The sequence below is a fragment of the Myxocyprinus asiaticus genome, chromosome 2 (assembly GCF_019703515.2).
Source record: "Myxocyprinus asiaticus isolate MX2 ecotype Aquarium Trade chromosome 2, UBuf_Myxa_2, whole genome shotgun sequence".
NCBI classification, from domain to species: domain Eukaryota; kingdom Metazoa; phylum Chordata; class Actinopteri; order Cypriniformes; family Catostomidae; genus Myxocyprinus; species Myxocyprinus asiaticus.
In genome coordinates this window covers 16241585-16252672 of record NC_059345.1, presented here as the reverse complement: position 1 = coordinate 16252672, position 11088 = coordinate 16241585, and the positions used below count along the sequence as shown (strand labels likewise).

Genomic DNA, 11088 nt, shown 5'->3' with positions numbered 1-11088 from the left:
TGCACAGACTTAACATGTGTGCACACCAAGGTTACCGCACCTCTCCGTCCTGGGTGTCATTGTATCAACTCCCCACCCCCCCTCAACTGTCCCATATCTCTATATATGTTGGGACATTTTTTTTTTTTTTTTAACAGTTATCTAGCAGGACACTACAGTGAAACCAATTAAGAGGAAAAACCAAGGCCTTTATTAAAACACCTCCCCACCATTGTGGAAGCCACAACCAGTTAGATTCACCTCTCCTCGATGCCTCAAGTGCGGAAGGTAGGGCACATCCAGTCGTCACTATGAATTTCATAACAGCTTCAGTCAAAACTTAGTTATCTCACAAACTATTTAGCAGCTATTATCAAGTCCGAACAGCTTAAAAGCAAACGGAAAAGGTTTAGATATTTATTTAATACTGAATCTAAACATACACTTGAATATGTTGCAAATATCTGTTGTGTACTGCAAAGAGGCAAAAGAATCCGTTGCCATCAAAATCCTGACTTCAAAGAGATTTGGTGTTGATTGACAAACATCTCCGAAAAACAGCCCCTCGATCAACATAGAACTGTTTAGCTACAGACAAAAACATCATGAAATTGTTAACTTTAGATTATATTGATATTTATCAAATGCTATGAAGATTGCAAAACATGAATATAAACATGATCTGACTGACATAGAGCCTGATTTTTAAGTCATGTTTTTCCACATTCATTTATGGTGATTGGAAAAGTATGGCAGCATGGCATTTTACAGATTGGGCTTGGCCATGATGGGTGAAAAACATCTTTACTTCCATAAAACAATAATAGACCCTGTATTGTAATGAGCTGCCAAGTGCTAATTTTAAGATACTGTGTGATATTTACGTTCTGTCCTGGCTGACCCTTTATAAAGTGTACATCACAAAACAAACCTTGTTTCGAAAAATAAATCAAAACACATGAAAAAAAAAAGTTAACAGGTTGACAAGTATATAAATTTACAGTATATACAACCACACATAATTAAAATTTATCAGCGTTTTAGTATTCTAAAGGTTCCAAGTTGCCCGCTCGTGAGCTATATACCTCAAATCAAAGTTACAGGGAAAAAATCATAGTGAAAGATGCCGAATGCATCATCAGCAAACTAATCAAAAAGTAATAAGTCTTTCTTTAAAAAAATCCCATCTGTAAAAGCTTATCACAACCAAAGAGCAGCCGTCTTGAAAAGAAAATGTATCAACAGCACTAAACATGACAGGCATCCACACATGACTTTCAAAATGAAACAAATGAAATAAAAATATATTCATACTCTGTTTGTTTGTTTATAAAATGAAACACTGAAAATCATAATTTCTCAGACACAGTGCTGTCACAGAAGGCAAAATGTTCTTGACGCAAATATATTTTGAGCATCACTTTTTAGGAAAATGTTTGTCTTTATTATATAATTCTGTACACTATATACTGTATCAGTAAACAAAATGTAAAAGTTTGTTTTTAAATATTTTATTCACTTTTATGTATATCCAGTGTATCGAGAAAAAAAAGTGTTGCAGGCACTTAAAGTCCATCGTGTTGGTGTTTTTAAAGTGGAGCGCAGTGGGAAAAGGGTTTGTTTGGTTATTCCTGGATTGTGTTGGATTCTGGTGAGAGTTTCTGCACCAGTCTTAGCCGAGGATGTCCAAGTAGACAGGCGTGGCTTTTCCCAGAGCATAAAGGACTTTCTGAATGTCTTTGATGTTCAGTCGCTGTTGTGGTTCTCTTTGCCAGCAGCCTAACATGAGGTCGTACACTTCCTTAGGACACAGACGAGGCCTGTCTAGAACCTGACCTTGGGTAATGCATTCAATGACCTGGGAAAAGAGAGATTTAGAAATGAACTCAGAGTGAAATTGATTTACAGTGCATTGCTATATCAACAAAGTGAAAAGCTAATTCTGGCTAGGATCAAAAATAAGCTCAATATACATAAGTAGACATTTAACTGGCACTTTTATCCAAAGAACCTACTAGTACACTTATTACAGGGACAGTCCCCATGCCGCAACCTGAGGTTAAATACTTTGCTTAAGGGTGCAATGGGGAAAGCTCACATCATACTACTTACACTACTTACATGTCTCAAACCAGCAACCGTCTGGTTATCTGACCTAAGCTTTAGCCACTACGCCACACAATAGCTCTGTTTCAAAACCATTGAGCTGCCTTGCTTATGTGTTATCAGTTACCACATGTACCATTCTTTGAATAGAGTATACATGAGATCAGTAAAAGAAGCTGTTTTAACAACTCGATGTTGATTTAAAGTAATATAAATGCAGTAGATATGGTGTAATTTGTCATGTTTACATTCATGTGACTCTCAAGAAAGGGGATCACTATTGCAGGGGACCCAGGACGCAGGAGACCCGGAATGCATTCACTACTGACAGGGAAAGCAACGTACAGGTGTTCCTAATAAAGTGCTCAGTGAGTGTATAGCACATGCAAATATTGTGTATAATAGCATGACAGCCCACGTACATAACCCAGATGTCTATTTGATGTGTGTGTTTACATCTGGAAGACTTATTTTTTTATGTTGCTTACTCAACTGCAATACTTGTATAAGGCGTATGTCAATAAGTATGTCCCGGATGCCAATAAGACATACAGCAGATGTCTTTGATACGTTTATGATTTAGAATGTTTGTAAATCTGATCTTTTTAAGATGTTTAGCAAATGTTAATTTCCAGATGAAAAGATAAATTATGGAGAAGCTCCTGTGCTATCTGGGTATTCAACTTTTATTCAGATTAAACAATTTTTTTTATATACTTTTCGGAATTGGATAAACAGTATTAGGGATGCCAGCAGGGGATGCTCACCCTACAGTTTGTGTGGGTCCTAATGCCCCAGTATAGTGATGGGGACACTATACTGTAAAAAAGGCACTGTCTTTCAGATGAGATGTTACACCGAGGTCCTGACTTTCTGTGGTCATTAAAAATCCTGGCCGAATTTCCCCCATAGGCCCTTCTCAGTCATGGCCTCCTAATAATCCCCATCCATTAATTGGCTCTATAACTCTACTCTCTAGTGATGGGTCATTCGTGAACGAGTCGGCTCTAAGAGCCGGCTCTTGTAGGTGAACGTTGGGAGCCGGCTCGCATATCAGAAGAGCCGAATCTATTTATAAAAATATAAAAAAATGAAGATATGAATAATCAAAAGATTTAAATGAATAGAATTGACGAATTCAAAGAATGAAAAAAGAAATAAAATAATATAGGCCTAAATGCTCAAGCGCACACACATTCGTTCTGACTATCTGCTCAGACTAACAGCCTCACCTGTTGTTCCTGTCAATCAGACACTCAGTGTCAACCAATGAACCAAAGATGCGTGAGGGAGGGCGGAGCTAACTTATTATGTTGTTCAGATTGTATTAGTTTTGAATTGTTACATTTATATGCACTTTGTTTATATACATTAAAAAAGTTATACTTTAAATGCACATGTGTAATAGCATCCTTCTTTTTTACATTTATTTCAATTTGTGGGATGCTGCAGTTTTGCAAATTGTTATTTATTTTTCTTTGATATGGTGCAATATTCTATTATGCTGTTCAGATTGTATTCATTTTGAATGGTTAGATTTATATGCACTTTGTTTATATACATCAAAAAGTTATACTTTAAATGCAAATGCAAACCAATGCATTTTTAAATACATTGTGGTTAAGGTAAAGTATGATTTCATTTAATAATTTAATTAGAATTGTTTTAACACCAATCATAGTCAAACTATCGCAAACTGTTTGACTTGGGAAAAAATACAAACATTTTTTTTTTTTTAAAGAGCCGTTTGGGAGCCAAAAGAGCCGGCTCTTTTTGGTGAGCTGAGCCGACTGAGCCAGCTCACTGAAAAGAGCCGGAATTCCCATCACTACTACTCTCTCCTCTCCACCAATAGTTGGTGTGTGGTCATCATACTGGCACACTATGGCTGCCGTTGCATCATCCAGGTGGATGCTGCACACTGGTGGTGGTTGAGGAGAGTCCCCCTATACTATGTAAAGTGCTTTGAGTGCCTAGAAAAGTGCTATATAAATGTAAGACATTATTATTATTTTAAAAATTTACAATTCTATTACTTCTATTACATTTTTCATTTAGTTCAATACAATATATGTGATTGCCTTATCCATAAAGGATACATGTGTTGCTACCTTATAATTTGGCCAAAAGGAAGTATCTTAGAAGGTCTGAAACCTGCAGCTCACTAGCTTTTAGAACAGATTTAATATGTGGAGAAATTGGGGAGTCACGTGACGCCATGCGAGGATCGGATGTGGGAACGGCGAGCTCTGTGCACTTTGCTAGTTTTAATACTTTTTACTTCCTGGGGAGTGTCCTCCCCAGGAAGCTGAAAATGTGGAAATATATGGGGTGGGAATTTTTTTTTTTTTTTTTTTTCTTTTTTTACAGTGCTGGCTCGAGTAAGAGCAGGGGAGTCATTACACTGATAAGTAAACATTTACAATTCAAATGTCTCAAACAGAGTAAAGATAAATTAGGAAGAGTCATTATTATTTTAGCTGAAATTCAGGGACAAAGTCTTATTTTGGCTAATATTTATGCACCTAACTTTGATGATCAGGGATTTTTTATAGATCTTGAAGGGATGTTGCAAGCCGCTGGCACCCCTCATGATATAATATTGGGAGGAGACTTTAATCATTTGATGGACTAAGTCCTTGATCATAGTGAAGCAAAAGTGTGCAAGCCCCTTAGAGCAACAGTGACACTTATTATAGATATTTGGAGACTTTTGAACCCATCTGGTAGGGACTATACATAATTTTCATCAGTCCATAAGATTTACTCTAGAATAGATTTAGTCCCTCATTACATCTGTTGTTGATTGCTCAATTGGAAACATTTTAGTCTCAGATCACGCCCTGGTGTGTTTAGCGGTGTTGCCACATACGGAGAAAAATAAATCATATAGTTGGCACTTTAATGTATCCCTTTTGCAAAATCCTGAATTCCAACAAATGCTAAAGGCTGAAATCAATGTCTATATGGAGACCAACTGGTCCTCAGCACTTAAGGTGGTTCTTAGGGGCTGGATCTTACAGTATGCCTCATTCACCAAAAATCCAAAGCACATGAATTCGTGGAATTGGAAGGGAATATTAAAAGTGCCGAGGCCGAATGTGCTCTAATGGCCTCAGGGAATTGACCCGATTGAAATACAGATATAATACTATTTTGTTGTGGAAGGTGGAGTTTTAGCTATTCAGGGCAAGACAGTCATGCTTTGAGTTGGGGGACAAAGCAGGGAAACTCTGGCTAGATATATAAAACAGAGAGAGTCTTTTTCTACCATTCCCTCAGTGAAATCTGCTGGTGGTGAAATATTTTCCTCGGCCATTGATATTAATAATGCTTTTAAATAATTCTATCTTGATCTCTGTAGTTCCACGTCTTCGTCTATTGATGAGGATATTAGACTTTATTTAGACTTAAATTTGTGGAACCATTAGAACGTCTTAAACTGACGACTGAGCAAACTTGGAGGAGCTTGGCGAGGTAATTAAGGCCTTGCCTACAGGCAAGTCTCCGGGGCCAGATGGCTTTGCCGCTGATTTTTTTTAGATCTTATCCTACAGAACTGGCTCCACTTTTGCTAGAAGTTTATACGGAATCATTAAAGAATGGAAAGCTTCCCCCAACCATGGCACAAGCCCGGATCAGTCTGATTCTTAAAAAGGACAAAGATCCAAGTGAGTGTAAGAGTTACCGTCTAATTTCCCTGATCCAGCTAGACATTAAAATATTGTCAAAAATTTTGGCTAACCGATTAATTAAAGTTATGACATCTCTTATACATATAGATCAGGTGGGGTTTATTCAGGGTCATAACTCTTCTGATAACATTAGGCATTTCATCAATATCATCAATATCAGGGCATTAAGTATTTGGGTATTTTATTCCCAGCAAATGTGTGTGATTTAGTTAGAGTTAATTTTGACCCTTTAATTAAATTTTTTCGAGCGATGTGGGCATATAAGCTTCATTACATTTATCTATGACTGGGAAGATTAAAGTTATTAAAATTAATTGTATTCCTAAATTCAACTACCTGCTACAATCTCTCCCTCTAGATGTCTCCCTCTCTTATTTCAAGCAATTTGATAGCATAGTGAAGTCCTTCATTTGGAATGGTATATGTCCCAGATTACATTTCAGTAAGTTGCATAGGCCGATTGACAAAGTGGGCTAGGCCTACACAAGGCCTAGCCCTTGTTTGGATTTTGTTTTATTATTATGCATTTGGTCTCATACATTTGGCTCATTGGTCGCTTCCACCTGAGAGAGCCCCTCCCTGGTTTTGTACTGAACAGGAAGTGATTGCCACTATTTCGCCATTGCAAAGCCTTTCTATCAAACTAACCAGAGAAGTTAAGTTACACCCCGTTATCTTGCATTTGCACGTGGTATGGACAAAATTGTCCAGAGTGTTTAATTCGGACATTTATTTAAATGTTGCTTCAAGCATATGGCTGAACCCAAAGTTATGTATTAATAAGTCCCCTTTCTGCTGGACAGAGTGGATTGTGAGGGAGGTTAATACGCTTGGTGACCTATATGAGAGTGGAGTGTTGAGATCCTTTGAAAATATGGTTCAACATTTTGGGATTCCCAGGTCTCAATTTTTTTTAGGTATTTACAGTTGTGCCACCTGCTTTGTACTATTTTTGGGAGTAGCATACTCCCCCCTAAAGCAGCAGATACTCTAGGAGTGGTGATTACTGCTTTTGGAAAAGGTCATGAGGCATCAGTGTATTACTCCCTGCTAATTCAGAGTCTGGGGGACAGAGCTTCAACTTCTCTCATGAGATTATGGGAGAAAGATTTAAACTTGGCATTGGAGGAGGGAGTGTAGGCTAGGATTCTAAAAAACATCAAGTCTACATCTTGAGATGCAAGGGTGCGCCTTATGCAATTTAAGATTTTACATCGATTCTATTGGACCCCCTCTAGATTGTATAGGCTTGGTCCTAAAGACACACCCACCTGCTGGCGATGCCAATCAGAATATGGGGACACAACCCATGTTTTTTGGTGGTGTGTTAAGATCCAAGAATTTTGGTTGAGGGTTCAGAGTTTTATGTGTGACGTTTTGGGCACTCAAATTTAATTTTGCCCCAGACTCTGTATTTTAGGCGATTGGGCGGTCATTAATATAGGGGAAAAGTACATAAAAAATTGGGTCCTAGCCAGAGTTATGATCAGCAGGCAGGTCATTCTTAGGGGATGGATGTCGGCTGGAGTGCCCTCATTTCAAGAGTGGCACACAGAGTTGGGCAGGGTAGCGGCATTTGAGGAGATGTCATGTATAAGGCTAGGCAGCCTGGATTTCTTTAATAAAAAAATGGGGCAGTTATTTGGCCTTTTTGGGGGGCTCTCGGGGAGGGACCATGGAGAGGGATTTGTAGTTTTGAATGTATGTGTGCAACCTTTTTGTTTTTGGTTTTTGGAGGTGTGCTTTTTGTGTTTTTGTGTTTTTGTGTTTTTGTGTGTTGTGCGTGTGTGTGTGTGTGTGTGTGTGTGTGTGTGTGTGTGTGTGTGTGTGTGTGTGTTTCTGAATGTTTTCTGCTGATTTGTTGTCTATTTGTGTGTCATTGTCAATTTAGCATTTGACCACTGGATTGCTTGTTTGTGTTGGGTGGAGGGGTTGTCGAGGGAAGGGTTTTAGTGTCATATAATGAATCATATAATTTTATGTTATGTCTGTTTGGCTTGTTGTATGGAATCAATGAAAATTGTTAATAACAAAAAAAAAAAAAAAAAAAAAAATATGTGGAGAAATCTGCCAACTTGATCATTGACAGCATCATGCCTCTCCTGTGGAGATCACACTTATGTTCTAAAAATTTCATATTCACACCAACGTTCTAAGAAAGGCTCCATCTTTCTTTGTGGAAAAAGTACCTCGTTATTGGATAACTGAAACCATGGCTGTTTCCCATAGGTGAAGATCTCCCACATAATGACTCCAAAGCTCCATACATCGCTCTCTGTGGAGAACTTCCTGTACATGATGCTCTCTAGAGGCATCCAACGTATGGGTAGCATGGTGTGGCCTCCCACCTAGGAGAGAGATTACGCATCAGAACATGTCACAAACATCTTACGTGGCATTGAGGACTGTTACAGAGAATAAAGAGAAAAAGCAAACTGCTCCTTCTCCTGTCTGTTACGCCAACATACACTGTGTTCTAATTACAGGGTGGTTGCAGTCAAAAGTGTTTTCAAGATGATTGAAAAAGAGTTATTTCACCCAAAAATGAAAATTGTGTTCCTTTCTTGTGAGAAACACAAAATGAGAAGTTTAGCAGAATCTCTAAACTATTATTTTCCATACAATGAAAGGAAATGTAGACGGATGCTGTCAAGTTCCAAAAAAAAAAAAAAAGGCAGAAACATAAAATATTCCATATGACTTGTGCTCTATAGTCTAAGTCTTTTGAAGCCGCACAATAGATTTGTGTGTTGTTATCACCTTTAATATACTGTATAATATCATATTCACACTTCTGCATATTCAAACTTGGCCTGACGAGCAGTTATGACGTGACAACCATCACTAGCATCACTAACGTGCAATGTGCCTTTTCATGGCATATTTAAATATACTCGAAAATTAATTAGATTTGGGAGCTAAAGCATAGGGAAAGATTTTCAGCGAATAAGTTTCAATTTTGGTCTGTTCCTCACAAATTTTATGGTGATTTTTTGGTCATTTTGGAAGCTGTTTTGGAACGATATGAGGGTGAGTAAATGATGACAGCATTTTATTTTTTGGTGTTCCTTTAAATGTTCACAAATTTATTAGCTATAAACCCAATAGCAGTAGACAGTCTGGCAGTGGATAACAACAGCTGAAATGTATCTGAACTTGACCAATTATCTATAAATGCACTTTTACTTGTAAATGTACTATAAAATTCGACTTTTACTGCTTTAACTTGTACTGTGGCTACAGCTGACAGACCAACTGAGAAACCCCTTTTCAAAACAAAAGATAAAAGGAGGTTCTTTTTCACTGCACACATGGGAATGTTATGTAATATTAGGGGTGGGCAGCGAAGCCATTATCTGTATTTGTATCTGTATCTGTTTATATTACAAAATTATCTGTCTCTGTATTCGGATAGAACCAGGTAGGGGCGGGGCTTAAACCGGAAGTGCATCAAAAATAAATGAAACGCCCATTTTTAAGTGTTATTCTTACATATATAGTTTATATTAATAAAATATGCATTGTATATGCCTTTTCATAATAATAGCCTAATAATCAGAATCAGAATCAGAATCAGCTTTATTGCCAAGTATGCTTACACATACAAGGAATTTGTCTTGGTGACAGGAGCTTCCAGTGTACAACAATACAAAAACAATATAAAAACAGCAGCAAGACATAGATAATAATAAAAAATAATAATAATAATTATACACATACATACATACACACACAGACACACACATACGTACATACATACACATGTAAACATATGTAGTGCAAATCTAATACAAATCTGTTATCTGTTATGTACAGTGCAAAATACAAATCTGTTATGTACAGTGCACATTTTTTTTTTTTTTTAAGAGGAATGAAATGGCAGAAGAGGTTGGATGTGTTGGATAAATATAAAAAAGACTAAACTGTGTATTGCACATAGTTATTGCTCAATGGGGCAATTTAACTGTTCATGAGATGGATAGCCTGAGGGAAAAAACTGTTCCTGTGCCTGACGGTTCTGATGCTCAGAGCTCTGAAGCGTCGGCCAGAAGGCAGCAGTTCAAAAAGGTAATGGGCAGGGTGAGTGGGGTCCAGAGTGATTTTTCCAGCCTTTTTCCTCACTCTGGAAGTGTATAGTTCTTGAAGGGGGGGCAGGGGGCAACCAATAATCCTCTCAACAGTCCGAACTGTCTGATGTCTGATTTCGTAGCTGAACCAAACCAGACAGTTATTGAAGTGCAGAGGATAGACTCAATGATTGCTGAGTAGAACTGTATCAGCAGCGCCTGTGGCAGGTTGAACTTCCTCAGCTGGAGAAGGAAGTACAACCTCTGCTGGGCCTCTTTCACAGTGGAGTCAATGTGTGTCTCCCACTTCATGTTCTGTGAGATGGTAGTGCCCAGGAACCTGAATGACTCTGCTGCCACAGTGCTGTTTAGAATGGTGAGGGGGGTCAGTGTTGGGGTGTTCCTCCTAAAGTCCACAGTCATCTCCACCGTTTTGAACTGAACTGAACTGAAGTCCACAACAAGGATCCTTGCATATGTCCCTTGTCTGTCCAGATGTTGCAGGATATGATGCAATCCCATGTTGACTGCATCATCCACAGACATGTTTGCTCGATAAGCAAATTGAAGGGGATCTAGAATGGGTCCAGTGATGTTCTTCAGGTGGGCCAACACCAGTCTCTCAAATTATTTCATGACCACAGATGTCAGGGCGACAGGTCTGTAATCATTAATTCCTGTGATTTTTGGTTTCTTTGGGACAGGAATAATGATTGAGCGTTTGAAGCAGCATGGGACTTCACACTGCTCCAGTGATCTATTGAAGATCTGTGTGAAGATGGGGGCCAGCTGGTTAGCACAGGATCGAAGACATGCTGGTGAGACACCATCTGGGCCTGAAGCTTTCCTCGTCTTTTGTTTCCAAAAGACCCGGCTCACATCATCTTCACAGATCTTAAGTGCAGGTTGAGTAGCAGGAGGGGGGAGGAGGGGGGTTGCAGGAGGTGTTGGTGTTTGTGTGAAGTGAAGGTCAGAGTGGGTGTGGGGTGTGAGATTGGGCCTTTCAAATCTGCAGTAGAACACATTCAGGTCATCAGCCAGTTGTTGGTCCACCACAGGGTTAGGGGTAGGAGTCCTGTAATTTGTGAGTTGTTTCATGCCACTTCACACTGATGCAGGGTCGTTAGCTGAAAACTTGTTTTTCAGCTTCTCAGAGTATCTTATTTTAGCAACTCTGATTTCCTTGTTCAGTGTGTTCCTGGCCTGATTGTACAAGACTTAATCCCCACCCCTGTAAGCAT

The 11088-nt window shown here is 38.7% G+C and overlaps 1 protein-coding gene across 1 annotated transcript in view; it reads right to left on the bottom strand.

Annotated features, from left to right (window-relative positions):
• Positions 1 to 416: 416 nt before the first annotated feature.
• Positions 417 to 11088, bottom strand: part of LOC127413494 (NT-3 growth factor receptor-like) — a 259870-nt gene continuing 249198 nt past the window's right edge. The window contains exons 16-17 of the mRNA XM_051650682.1: positions 7970 to 8128; positions 417 to 1837 (exon numbers count right to left, since the gene is read on the bottom strand). Coding sequence (XP_051506642.1) covers positions 1652 to 1837; positions 7970 to 8128 — 345 coding nt within the window. The 3' untranslated portion in view covers positions 417 to 1651. The remainder of the gene's footprint in view (positions 1838 to 7969; positions 8129 to 11088) is intronic.